Source organism: Macrobrachium rosenbergii, chromosome 35 (assembly GCF_040412425.1).
Source record: "Macrobrachium rosenbergii isolate ZJJX-2024 chromosome 35, ASM4041242v1, whole genome shotgun sequence".
Lineage (NCBI taxonomy): Eukaryota > Metazoa > Arthropoda > Malacostraca > Decapoda > Palaemonidae > Macrobrachium > Macrobrachium rosenbergii.
This window is the reverse complement of record NC_089775.1, coordinates 293,504-308,503: the sequence shown is the minus strand read 5'-3', so window position 1 is coordinate 308,503 and position 15,000 is coordinate 293,504. Positions and strand designations below refer to the sequence as shown.

At 37.8% G+C, this 15,000-nt stretch overlaps 1 protein-coding gene across 14 annotated transcripts in view; it reads right to left on the bottom strand.

Moving 5' to 3' along the window:
* Positions 1-15,000, bottom strand: part of LOC136856274 (neurofilament heavy polypeptide) — a 264,779-nt gene that overhangs the window by 151,195 nt on the left and 98,584 nt on the right. For 7 of the 14 annotated variants that reach the window (XM_067133968.1, XM_067133973.1, XM_067133970.1 and 4 more), the window contains exon 2: positions 2,877-4,500. The exons of the other annotated variants lie outside the window; for them this stretch is intronic. In XM_067133968.1, the coding sequence (XP_066990069.1) occupies positions 2,877-3,490 (614 nt within the window). In that variant the 5' untranslated portion in view covers positions 3,491-4,500. The remainder of the gene's footprint in view (positions 1-2,876; positions 4,501-15,000) is intronic. 14 annotated transcript variants of the gene reach the window in all.

Here is a 15,000-nt window from a genome sequence, read left to right as displayed (position 1 = left end):
AGGGGTAGGGGAAATTAAGGGGAATAAAGGACACAGGAAATTATGGGGGAATTAAGGGTAGGAGTCATTAATGGAAATAAAAGGGTAAGAGAAATTAAAAGGAATAAATGAGTCGGGAAATTAAGGGAAATAAAGGAGTCGGAAATTAAGGGAAATAAAGGGGTAGGAGAAATTAATGGGAATAAAGGGGTAGGGGTATTAATGAAAAAGGAGTCTAAAAATTATGAGAATTAAAATAAAAGGTGGAAATGGCATTTAAAGAGAGAGAGAGAGAGAGAGAGAGAGAGAGAGAGAGAGAGAGAGAGAGAGAGAGAGAGAGAGAGAGAGAGAGAGAGAGAATTATTAATTACTCACCAAACTGAAAAATAATTCTCAGCCTCCTATGATGTAATTCACTCACCTGGAAAGAAAAAAAATAATAATCAATAAAAAATAATTAATATACATAATATTCTATGAATAAATTATGAATCAATGAATTTTAAAATCATTAAAAATTAATACAATATACATATAAATACACATATATACACTCCCTTTAAAAGAAATCAGTCTCTTTGCAAGGTAATTACATGTGTACATACCTGTTACAAAGGTAATCACAGGTGTACATACCTGTTAGGAAGGTAATCACAGGTGTATATACCTGTTAGGAAGGTAATCACAGGTGTATATACCTGTTAGAAAGATAATCACAGGTGTATATACCTGTCAGAAAGATAATCACAGGTGTATATACCGGTCAGGAATATAATCACAGGTGTCTATACCTGTTACAAAGATAATCACAGGTGTATCTACCTGTTAGGAAGATAATCACAGGTGTATATACCTGTTAGGAAGATAATCACAGGTGTATATACCTGTTAGGAAGATAATCACAGGTGTATAAACAATCACAGGTGTATATACCTGTCAGGTATGTGACAACAGGTATCCCACCTCACCAAAAACCAATCCAGGAACGTTTAGTAAATTAAGCTTAGGACCTCCCTAAGCACTGCTGAGCTTACCTGATCCCCTAAATGAAGGTGAGGACCCACCGTCCCACCCACCCCCACCCATAAGGGTAGCAGGGGAAGCGGAGGGGGGGGGGATTACGCCCCAATTAACAGGGCATGGATTTACGGCCCCCCTGCATATGCATATGGTTAAGCCCTCAGCTTTTGAAAAGTAATTAGAGACTTAAGTGAAAAGTAATCAGGTGCTTATTGAGTAAAAAGTAATTAGTTCCTCGAGAGTAAAAAGTAATTAGATACTTATCAAGTAAAAAGTAATTACTTATTGAGTAAAAGGTAATTACTGAGTAAAAAGTAATTACTTTAGAGTAAAAAGTAATTAGTTACTTAAGAGTGAAAAGTAATTAGTTACTTTTCAAGTAAACAGTAATTAGCTACTCAAGAGTATAACGTAACTAGTTACTTATCAAGTAAAACTAATTAGTTACTTGAGAATAAAAAGTAATTAGTTACTTAAGTACAAAGTAATCAGCTACTTATCTATGGATTCATTCTATCAAGAGAGATTTATTCTGTAACCAGTTCTTATATAAAGGCGATTTACTCAAAGGGATTTATCTTAATAGAATTTATCACATATACCAAATTTATTCAGCTAAAAGGATTTATGACAAAAATCCATATTTTTATACAAAGGAGATTTATTCAATTAGAGGGATTCATCTTGAAAGAACGATTTCCATTCCATAGCAGAGTAGGGATTCCCATTCCCAATTCCATATTTTGGGAATTCTTTCCATTCCATAGCAGAGTAGGAATTCCCATTCCCAATTCCATATTTTGAGAATGCTTTCTATTACATAGCAAGTAGGAATTCCCATTCCCAATTCCATATTTTGAGAACGTTTTCCATTCCATATTATAAGCAGGAATTCCCATTCCCAATTCCATATTTCAAGAACGCCACACATTCCAAATTTCCTTCAATTTATAAAAATATTCCAGTTCGGACTCAACTTACCCTCGATTCCTGGGAATGATTCTCATTCCAGACTTCAATTCATGACCTTGATAACAATGTAGGTTCCAGTACTCAGTATACGTTCCATTCCCGGGAATGGTTTCAATTCCAATGGTCAATTCCTTTACCCTGAGGCCTTCTGTGGTCTCTCAATATACAGTCGATTCCACAGGCTCTTAGAATTCCAGAGAACTGCAATTTACCTTCGATTCCAGAGAACATTCAATACATTACCAGTTCTGGGAATACTCCTCCTGCCTGAAATTCCAGAAAATTATTCCCATTCCAGAATTCAATGTCTTACCTTCAGCAATTCTCAGTTCCAGACCTCGATTCCAGAAATGCTTCAACATGTGTTACACCAATTCCCAGGAATAATGGGAATGATTCCCATTCCAGTCTTCGATTCCTTACCTTGAGTGTCTTCAAGTAATACTCCATGTACCTTCAATTCCAGAAAACGATTCCCAATCCAGAATTCATTATACCATCAATTCCTAGGAATCATGGAAATTATTCCCATTCCAGATCCTCAATTCCTTACCTTGAGAGTCTCTTCCGGGAATACTCCAGGTGGCTTCAATTCCGGAAAATTATTTCCAATCCAGAATTTAATATACTATCAATTCCAAGGAATCACGGGAATGATTCTCATTCCACGCCTCGATTCCAGAAATGACTCGACTTACCACCAGTTCCCAGGAATCACGGGAATGATTCCCATTCCCACTCCAGGCCTCGATTCCAGAAATGACTCGACATACCACCAGTTCCCAGGAATTCATGAATCACGGGAATGATTCCCATTCCAAGACCCGATTCCAGAAATGACTCAATATCCCACCAATTCCCAGGAATCACGGGAATGATTCCCATTCCTGTCCTCGATTCCTTACCTTGAGAGCCTCTTGATTCCGGATCTCGCAATGGCGGACGTGATGAGAATCCCGGAATGCTTCTTTCGGGAATTGGTCGGCGACCCCCTGGGGGAGGAATGCGTCGAACTATCCCCGCTGTCGGGGGCGTCGCCCCCGCCCCCTGTCCCCCTGCAGCGGAGGTCCTCATACCCACCACGCCCACGGGAGGTCACCGCCCGCAGGATGCCCGAGCCACCGTGGCGGGCGGAGCTGCTGAGGGTGGAACCTTCCTCACTAACCGTCCCTAATTTCGTGTACCTCGTGGTATTCCCGGGGACACTATTCGAGTTGCGGAGTCTGTTGCACGGGCGTGCGATGGGCGTGCGGCCGGAGGAAGGGGTGCCCGAAGTCCCCTTCAGGTGGACAGTCGTTTGGCCGGCGTTGCTCAGCCGGACTTCGGTGTGGGCGGCTCGCGAACCGCCGCCCCCCCTCGAAGTCGGGGCGTTCAAGGCAGGACTGTGGGAGGGCGTGGAGCCGGTGCTTCCACCCCCGCCCTCGTCCCTGGACGGGAGAGGGGCGTAGCGGGTGAAGCTGGAGAAGGACCGCGTCCCCCGCCCGTGGAGGAGGCGGTGGTGGGCGGGATCGACCGGCATGGCTGAGAGAAGGAAGGAATATTGCGATAATCAGGGGGCCGACTTTTCAATTCGATCCTTTATTCCCATAAAACGTTTCCTCGTCTTCTCCTCTCAGCTGGGAGCTAATGCGCACATTTGTTCGCGCGCACGCGCGTGGGTAAACAAAACACACGTCTGCCACGCTGCTGCCAAAACACCAAAGGGAGAGAGAGAGCGAGAGAGAGAGAGAGATAGGACCCACACCGAGAAGGTAGGTTACAGGGCGGTAGATAGGTACCCGGGAAGAGCGAGTGAGACGGAGAGAAAGAGAGAGACAGAGAGAGAGAGAGAGAGGGGAAAGGGGGATTCGGGGAGGCGTACGGGGGGGTGGGTCCTGCAGGACCTGGGGATTTGGGGTCGGGGGGACGTCTGTGCAGCCGCGTGTTGTCCGTTAAAGCTGATGAAGGCTTGCTGCCAAGGCTTCAGCCAACAGCAGCCATCTTGGTGGTCCAGGGTTTTACAACGGCACCTCCTCTCCTTCTTCTTCTTCTTCTTCTCCTCCTCCCCGTCCTCCTCCTTCTCCCCTTTACACCAACATCATCCTTCCTGCTGCTCCTTCTTCTTCTTCCTCTGCGCCTCCCCCGGGTCCTACGAAGGCACGGCAGCCAATGGGGCAGGAGGAAGGTGAAGACGAAAAACGGAATAGGAAGAATCGGAAAGGCAGAGCGAGAGAAAGAGTTGATGGACACTTGCCATAGCAACAGCGCTTTTACCCAGTGAACTTTCCTTTTCCTTTCTTTTTCCTTTCCCCTTCTGACACACACACACACGCGCGCGCGCGAGCTTGCGCGCTCGTGGGACGACGACGGCGACGACGACGTCCCCTTTTTTTTTTTCCCGTCTCACGCGCGCATTCGGATCAAGACTGGGTTGGTTTGTCGCACTTCACTCTTATTTGTTTTTCATTTCTGTATTTCGTTTTCGATTCTTATTTCTTCATCGCACTTTCAAAAGAAGTCTCTTGGTAATTCGCTGTCATTTTACAAAGCCTGGAATCGGAGGGGAATTGCGTGATACGTGATAAAGATTAGACGTGAGAGAGAGAGAGAGAGAGACTTGGTACATAATGGTATTAAATCGATCATATGATCCACTGGTAATTTCACCTGGTAACTAGTTACCTAGATTCGAAAAAGGGCCAGTTACCCAATACACATACACAAACATTCACAAACACATACAATCACTAACACATACAAAAAACACAATTAAAAACAATCTGATGTAACTAATTTTAAGACCTGAATGTTAGACGTATTTACACCAAACTTGCGCCATTAAAATTTGGGTCCTAAAAAACACCCGAAATTCGAACCCGCCCCACTTCCGGGTCCTGATAATTTCGGGCTGGATTGGCAATAGCAGGTTATCAATAACTGATTATCAACAGAAGAATATCCATAACTGATTATTAATGACAGATTATCAACGAAAGAATATCAATAACATTATCAATAACAGATTATCAACAAAAGATGATCAACGAATTATCAACAAAAGATTATAAATAAATAACAGATTATCAATAAAGTCACCAGTAAGATTATCAATAACAGGTTATCAATAACATTATAAATAACATTATCAATAACATATTATCAATATTATCAATTACACCCTATAGCCTACACTATAGGATTAGTTATTTTTCACAGAGAGAGAGAGAGAGAGAGAGAGAGAGAGAGAGAGAACCCTCTCTCTCCTTTCCAATCTCTCTCTCTCTCTCTCTCTCTCTCTCTCTCTCTCTTCTCACAATAAGTTAAGATCTTCCCCTTCGCTTTCCTCTTCCCAAACACACATTGGGCAATCCATTCAACCGCCCCCCCCCTCTCCTATCTCTCCCTCCCCCTCTCTCTCCCTACACCTCCCCAATATTGCGTTAGGACGTCACTTTTCTCTTCATGCTCCGGTTCCTACGCCCCTTTTAGGAGAGAGAGAGAGAGAGAGAGAGAGAGAGAGAGAGAGAGAGAGAGAGAGAGAGAGAGAGAGAAATCAAGGTGTTTGAAGCGACGTCAAAACAATCATATCTGAATGAGGCTTTGATTGACATTAATGATTAATATCTAAATGCTTAAAATAAAGTTTATGTATATTTAAATATATAAATAAATACACGTACATAATTCCGTGCGTACGCACGTAAACTCAAGCACGGACATTCCAATATGGCGTACACGGGTACACCTTTAAACTGCGTACGCAAAAAAAAAAAAAAAATCTATCAATGAAGTCCGCTCGTATTTACTATCTGACCTTCAGACCTTTCCGTGACCTTTACGTCAAACTAAGTGAGCGATCTCTCTCTCTCTCTCTCTCTCTCTCTCTCTCTCTCTCTCTCTCTCTCTCTCTCTCTCACGATGCTCTTTCCCAGCGACGCCAGTTTCAGTGACTAAATCAATCAATCTTTACCTCTCGTGACAACTGATACTTGGGAGCCCTTTGAAGTGACAGGTGTTAATTAACGAGTTACCTGCGGTTTGTTTGTTTGTTTGTTTGTTTGTATGTGAGTGTATGTGTGTATATTATACATATTACACACACACACATATATATATATATATATATATATATATATATATATATATATATATATATATATATATATATATATATATATATTACATATACATATGTATTAATTTGACTCACGTCATGATCAACCCAGGTCTCTCAAGTGACAGGCCAGGGCGCTACCAACTGACCCACTTTGGTTGCAATTTCTATGACCTGTGTGGGTCAATTGGTAGCGCCCTGGCCAGTCCCTTGAGAGACCAGGGTTTGGCAACACTTAGACACGGTCTCTCTCTCTCTCTCTCTCTCTCTCTCTCTCTCTCTCTCTCTCTCTCTCTCTCTCTGACTCAGCAGTAACGGGAATCTAAATCACGCTCTCTCTCTCTCTCTCTCTCTCTCTCTCTCTCTCTCTCTCTCCTGTGACTTAGCGGTAAATTCGTGGGTTGGGGGAGGAGGAGCGGGCGTGGATGGGAGGGGAAAGCACCCCCCACCCTCCACCCCCCAAATGGGGAACCGGGAGAATTCGGCGCGAGATTGCCTAAGAGGGGTGAGTGAGAGCGGGAAGTGTCGGGAGGGAGTGTAAAAAAAAAAAAAAATACGTAAATGGAAGCGAGAATATATAACGGAATGGTGGATAGTTTAATGGGGTGGGATCTATAGCGTGAAAGAGAGAGAGAGAGAGAGAGAGAGAGAGAGAGAGAGAGAGAGAGAGAGAGAGAGAGAGAGAGAGAGAGAGAGAGAGAGAGAGAGCTGTAAAACCAACTGTCTCACCCATATAAGTCAAAGCATAAACACAGAATAATGATATATATATATATATATATATATATATATATATATATATATATATATATATATATATATATATATATATATATATATATATATATATATATATATATATATATATATATATATAATTATATATATATAGATACACTTCACTCCATCACGTCGACAGCCCACAAAAGTCGACTAGATACCAGGTACCCAGCTACATAGGCCAATAAAGCAACGATGGTATTGAAAAGAACTCGTGTAAGTGTCAGAATTTCACTTGGGATTCGTTGACCTCTCTCTCTCTCTCTCTCTCTCTCTCTCTCTCTCTCTCTCTCTCTCTCTCTCTCCTTCCTTCCTTACCCAATCATGCCCACCCTATGTTGCAGCAATACCCCCAATGGAGAAACAAACTTTCACGTACTGGGCAAGTTTGAAATGGCTTGACCTGAATTTTTTTTTTTTTTTTTTTGGGGGCAACTGTACTTTTGCTTGTTGCCAACTGTGCAGGGTTGAGAGAGAGAGAGAGAGAGAGAGAGAGAGAGAGAGAGAGATACTTCTTTGGAGAGGGAAATAGAGTTAATTCGAGAGAGAGAGAGAGAGAATGAGTTAATTCCAGGGAGAGAGAGAGAGAGATGCTTCTTTAGAGAGGGAAATAGAGTTAATTCGAGAGAGAGAGAGAGAGAGAGAGAGAGAGAGAGAGAGAGAGAGAGAGAGAGAGAGAGAGAGAGAGAGCAAAACCTGCACCCGCTCTGCAACTGGCATTTAGAGAGATTCAAGACAAAGCATTTCGCCAATCTTGCATCTTGCTTGCAAAACCAAAAGTTGAAATGCAAAATATGTATATATATATACCTTTAATATATATTCATAAATATTAACCTAAGGGGAATTTTCTAGTTGATAATAAGTCCGTCATCTCGTCGGCTCGAACCACGGCAGACAAGAATTCAGAAGTACAGTGACTGGCATTAAACCACACGGCCATCGATGGAGGTATTATTATAAGATATTAAAGGACATTTGTAGCTTAATGCTTGTATATAAATAATAATTATTTATATATTTATATATATATATATATATATATATATATATATATATATATATATATATATATATAAGTATTTAATTAATTAAGATATACACTCAAAGAAATGTACATTAATATTGATATATTATTATTTATATATATAAATATTTAATTAAGATAACATTCAATCTATCACTGAAATTCCTCACAGTCGTGCACATAACGTTTCCCTTCCTTATTTACCCGGCAACAGCCGGATAAACAAGATGTAATTTCACCTAAGCGAACATATTTTTCCTTTCCACTCGGTAGACGACAGCCGGGTAAACAATAAATTTCGCTCGTCACTCGGTAACCGACTGACGTGAAAATAACGGGGAAATAACGATAAATCAAGCAACTGATAAATGAATGATGATGAGAGTAACAGGTGGAGAGAGAGAGAGAGAGAGGAAGGGGGGAGTAGCCCCCTCCCCCTTCCTTACCTGTAGTAATCAACACACGTACACGACTTCCGGTATAGCCGCCCTAGTAGGCGTTATGGGCGTGGGGGTAATGGGCGTGGGGGTAATTGGCGTGGGGTGGGTGGTAGTGGGCGGGATTAGCCGACGCGGGCGTTTCGGCTGACGGAAGATTAAAAAAGACAAAATAAGGGAGTGGTTTTGCTCTTACGCACGAGCGCGCCCGAGGGTGCGTAATCTTACAGGTGTGTGTGTGTGTATAAATAGCTAAATTTTGTTAATGTTTGAGATTTTTTTTTTTCAAATTTTATTTTAATTAGTATAACTTTCAAAAATTGAAAATTGGTTTATAAATTATAATTTATATATATATATATAATATATATATATATATATATATATATATATATATATATATATATATATATATATATATATATATATATATATATATATATATATATATATATATTCAAATTTGAAAAATGGGCTTATATATACATTTTTAAAAATGAAAAAAATAAAAATGGGTTTATATACATAATTGAAAAATTGAAACATGAAGAATTTATTTAAATACATATTTTAAAGATTGAAAAATGAAAAATGTTTATATAAATTTATATTTTTTAAAAATTGAAAAATGAAGAATGCGTTTCTATATATATTTAAAAAAAATGAAAAACGAAAATGAGTTTATATATATATATATATATATATATATATATATATATATATATATATATATATATAGTATATATAATCTAAATATATACACACAAACATCTGCCAACATGTAAACATCTGTTCAATTGCAAGGCGAGCATTCTAATGATGTTTTCAGTCGCAATATCTGCACAGGTGCAGAAAGAGAGAGAGAGAGAGAGAGAGAGAGAGAGAGAGAGAGGACACCTGATGTACTCACTGAACTAAAAATGTTGATATACTGAGTTTGTATAAACTAATTGATAAGTATGAGTCATAAATACCTCTGCAGAGAGAGAGAGAGAGAGAGAGAGAGAGAGAGAGAGAGAGAGAGAGAGAGAGAGAGAGAGGTTAAGGCAACCCAAGGAATTATCCCCTTTAGAATTGACACACCTGTCTGGGATGGAATTATAAAATGATATTATAATTACTATTATTATTATTATTATTATTATTATTATTATTACTGAAAATCTGATAACATTTATATATAGTATTTTATATATTCTATGTTATATATTTTATATATTGAAATAAATAAACGTGAAAAATGTATAAAAAAAACTCCCAATTATTCAAAACCAAACTCAGGATAAATTCACTTTTAAATCTCTATTTAATCTTGCAACGATCAAAGGGCGCTTTGGAACTTTCGTTCCGTCACCAAGGGGTTCACAACCCAAGTGGCATAGACAGATAGACAGAAAAGGAATTGAAATATGGATAGAGGGAGACACAGACAGGAATAAATAGGAATTAAGGAGATTCTCCCACAATTCTGCTTTGGGCGCCTTCTGCTTGAAGCGTGCTTTTGAATTGCTTTGGAGAAGCTTATCTATCTTTGCGCGTCTGAATTGAATGCACTCTCTCTCTCTCTCTCTCTCTCTCTCTCTCTCTCTCTCTCTCTCATCTGTTTATGATGGAATGTAATGCATTCCATATTAATCTCTCTCTCTCTCTCTCTCTCTCTCAAATCTGTTTATGATGAAAGGAATGTAATGCATTCCATATTAATTTCTCTCTCTCTCTCTCTCTCTCTCTCTCTCTCTCTCTCTCTCTCTCTCTCTCTGGTTCCCCAGAAAACCGTTTGGTCTTTGTCGAGGGAATACACCCGGAAGTGACGTCACTGATATTTTTGTTTACAAATATTTTGACCTGACAAATTTTGCGTGTGATGAAAATTGACTTTTTAATGAATTAGTATTTTATATATATTTATTCAGTGTGAAGTTCCAGTCTTGGAAAATAAGGATTATTATCATTATTATTATTATTATTATTATTATTATTATTATTATTATTATTATTATTAATTTTCCTCATTTTTTAATAATTCAGGCCTGGGCAGTGAGAGAGAGAGATTTGGTTGGCTAGTTATACATCCCTATGTACCGGTACCCAGTCCAAGGGAAGGGGGTTTCCGCCCCCCAAAAAATCAGACAAGGGAGGTCTCGAACCCCCCCAAAAATTACAACAAAGGGGGCCTCCGCCCCCAAAAATAAAACACAAAGGGGTCTCGCTCTCCAGAAAAATAAAAACCAAGAGGAGGGTTCTCCGCCCCCCAAAAACAACAAAAAACTAAGAGGGGCCTCGGCCCCCGCCCCCTAAAAAATACATAAACCTCAGACGAAGACAGATTAGTATAACATAATTATAGTTATTTGATGAATAAACTTTATATAAACATATATATATATATATATATATATATATATATATATATATATATATATATATATATATATATATATATATATATATATATATATATATATATATATATATATATATATATATATATATATATATGTACTTGGTAGTTACTCAACACTTGAGGGCACGCACCATATTTCAAGTATACACATCATATAAGCCTAAAACTTCAATTCTAAATAGACCAACTGCATTTCTGAGATTAAAAAAAAAAACTGTACCCCCAAACTCACGCCTCTTTAGGCCTAAGTCCCTTAAATTCAACTGTCAACGTGAGTGTTTCCATTTGAGATCACGTAGGCCTAGACTTCAAGATCACTCCTATAGATAACTAGGCCTATTGGGTGTTTCAGAAAGCAGGATTTCGATTTAACTGATTATTTTTCATTCAAGTGATAAGAAAATAAGTTCAATAGGCCTACAATAGGCCTACAGATTGAATTATATATCACAGGGGAATTATACAGCCTACAAAATATTATAATATTTCGCTTTTATATGATAAATACGGGAATGAAATAGGCCTAGGTAGGCCTACAAGATAATGAACAGATAATACCTCACAAACGGATCAAAAATAAGGCCTATTTAATATTTATATATAAAATGAAGCATTCCAGGTCAAATTCAGCCATTTCAATTTAATTTGAAAGCGGGGAAATGGAATGAAATAGGCCTATATAGGCCTACAAAGCTACAAGGCTCCTCTATGCAGCCGGGTGTCCAAAATTTCCAAAATCCAGACGTGAGATAACTTAAGGAAACGACTGAGATAGGCCTACTGAGAAGGAGGCTTCTCTCTCTCTCTCTCTCTCTCTCTCTCTCTCTCTCTCTCTCTCTCTGAGGAACGTCATAGGCCTATCCACAAAGCGGGAGGTATTGTCCTGACCACGATGGGGAAAGTCATAAATTTAACCGAAATTGCGCCGAAGTTTCTTCAGCAGCAGTCGAGTTTTCTGTACAGCGTATATATCATTATAATCAAGGCCACCGAAAACAGATCTATCTTTCGGTATATAATCCTGTATATATATATATATATATATATATATATATATATATATATATATATATATATATATATATATATATATATATATATATATATATATATATATATATATATATATATATATATATATATATAATAATATATATATATATATATATTTATATATATATATATATATAATAAAACCAGTTGAAATTATAAACAATAACTCTTTGGACGTGACAATGAAAGAAAATTTATTAATGAAAAAATTATTAATAATAACATAAATTTGGAAGAGATTTGACAGAGAAATAAAATGAAAAATAAGCACAAACTAATTAATTTAAATATTTCATTATATCTGAGTTACGAACCTGGTTGGGGAGAAAATAAATATATAAATATAAATATTAATTAAATAATGATTACGAATACAGAGAAAAAATTAAATGAATGATGGAATGACAAAATTGAATAAATATTAAAATCTGTAACGAACCACTCCAAAAAAAGTAAATAAATAAACAAATAAAAATAAATAAAAAATAGAAATTTCTTGACACTGTCCATACTTAATTTAGCCTCAGATGCCCAGATACCCAGGGCACAAATCTGGGCAAGCACAGAGAGAGAGAGAGAGAGAGAGAGAGAGAGAGAGAGAGAGAGAGCTTATAAATCATCTTCCAACCTTCAAAATGATAATAAATAAATAAAATAAAGTATATAGTCTATATATAAATAGATACACCTATTTTAAAGGCACTTAATACCTGCATATACTGCGTATGTGTCCGCGTATGTACACAAACTGTACACATGTGTACGTACACAATGTCCGACTATACTTGAGTCACTGTGTACCTGCTTAGGCCTATTGTTCTAAGCCTACACACGCCTATTTCCGGAATTCTTTTGTGTTTGTGAAAGAGGATAATCTCTATTCTTCTTTCACCATCCGTCAGTGAAGTGTATGCGCCCCTGCGCGCCCGCAGGCCCGCACACAAACGCACAAACAAGGCTTTTGAGACATAATTGTTCTGGCTGGTTCAATTTCCTGTCGTGTGTTTGTTTGTTTGCTAAATGGTACACGTGTTTGTTTGTTTGCTGACACGTGGGTTTGTTTGCTGAATTACACGTGTGTTTGTTTGATGACACGTGGGTTTGTTTGCTGAATTACACGTGTGTTTGTTTACTGACACGTGTGTTTGTTTGCTGAATGACACGTGAGTTTGTTTGCTGAATGACACGTGTGTTTGTTTGTTTGCTGACACGTGGGTTTGTTTGCTGAATGACACGTGTATCTGCTTGCTAAATGACATGTGTTTGTTTAGTGAATGACAAATGCTTGTTTTAATAAATGACACGTGTGTTTGTTTATAATGCGTTTTTGTTTATGAATTTTGTACGTATGTAATTTGTTACACACACACACACACACACACACACACACACACACACACACACACACATATATATATATATATATATATATATATATATATATATATATATATATATATATATATTTCACAGTCTTAACAGCTCCCAAGACTTAGTAGCATTTTGTAAATTTCCTCTTTAGGCATATACTGTAATTTCTCTCTCTCTCTCTCTCTCTCTCTCTCTCTCTCTCTCTCTCTCTCTCTCTCTCTCTCTCTCAGGTGTACGGTGTAAACAGGTTCCATACGCGTATCAAATTTCACACGGCTGAAAAAAAGATAAAAAATACATAAAAAAAATAAGTGTCTATGGCAACCGACAGTTCGGTGTTGCTGTTATGGCGAGCCTTGATTTTATAGGGAAACTTTTCCTTTTATATTTTTATAAAAAGCTGCTCTCTCTCTCTCTCTCTCTCTCTCTCTCTCTCTCTCTCTCTCTCTCTCTCTCTCTCTCTCTCTCTACTTATAGGACGCTATAACATAGAAATTTCTATAAAAACATGATATTGAGACGACAATTTATAGAAGACAGAACAGATTCAAGAAACAATTAACTATATAACTGGAAAATATATATAATATCTGGTATATAGGATGGTATATAGTACATAAAGTATATAGTATATAGAGCAGTATATATAGAATATAATTTAACAACTTATAGACACAGCCTTGGCAACAAGGCAATATAATATACACCGACGCAGTTAACACCAGTTCTCCACAAAAAAAAAAAAATTGACAAAGCAAATATGACAAAAACATGTGTCCTTCCTTCCCCCACCCACCCCCAAACCCGGCCCCCCCCCTTTTCAAACTGACAAAAAATAATTCGATCAAAGACCTTTGTCCTAAACCATTCGGCACGGGTACTGCCCCAGATCAGGGAGGTCTATGATTTTGTAATGTAGATTAGAAAGATTTTATTTTACTTTTTTTTAGTGAGAGACAATGCAGTAATTGGCTAGACGAGCCCTCTCTCTCTCTCTCTCTCTCTCTCTCTCTCTCTCTCTCTCTCTCTCTCTCTCACAACAATGACATCAAAGGCATTACGAACCTTTTGTAGTTCTCACAGTGATTTTTATATGATACCCCTAATTGAATGCTATTGCAATGGCATATCTCACTTCCATAATGATTCTCACTTTGCATTTGTATCAAATCCATTTTTATGATCTTATTTTTACTTATTTTCTTTAATTTAAAGGATTAACAAAGCTATTACCAACCTTACGCATTAACACTTTCAATACTTATCAAGTTTTTATAAGTTTCTTTCTCATATACATCCCGACAAAATATTAAAAATGACATTAGTGTTGGAAAAATTTAATTTTTCTGAAGCTTTCTGGTAACTATGGGATCGAGGGGCGTGGCCTCTGTCTGAGCTTAAGATACGATGGTAAATCGTGCCATTTATGTTGATTTCTTTAATCAAAAACCCATTTTAACTATTTTCTCCCAACTCACGACCATCTTCTTTGCTCCCAAATTGGTTTAATATGACTTTGACAGCCTTGAAGCGAGAACAGACAAGATACTTGTAATGTTTTTTAGTAAGTTTATGAAACGATACGTGTACCATACATGACCCTTGAAACTCTTTATGGGTTGAAGTTCGAAATGTCAGGAAATCTCACAAGTTTTATTAAAGTTACTCGATGTTTCCTACACTTGAAATTTATGCTGAGCCATCATGATAACATCAACTGCATCTATTAAAACCAAGGTTATTCAAACCAGTTTGGGCAATGGGGTTGAGCTAATTCCACCCAGCCTGATGGACCAGTTTTTGGACAAAGCTGCCCCCTGTTGCAAATTTCCATTTGCTTATTGGCATCCTTATAATCCTGATA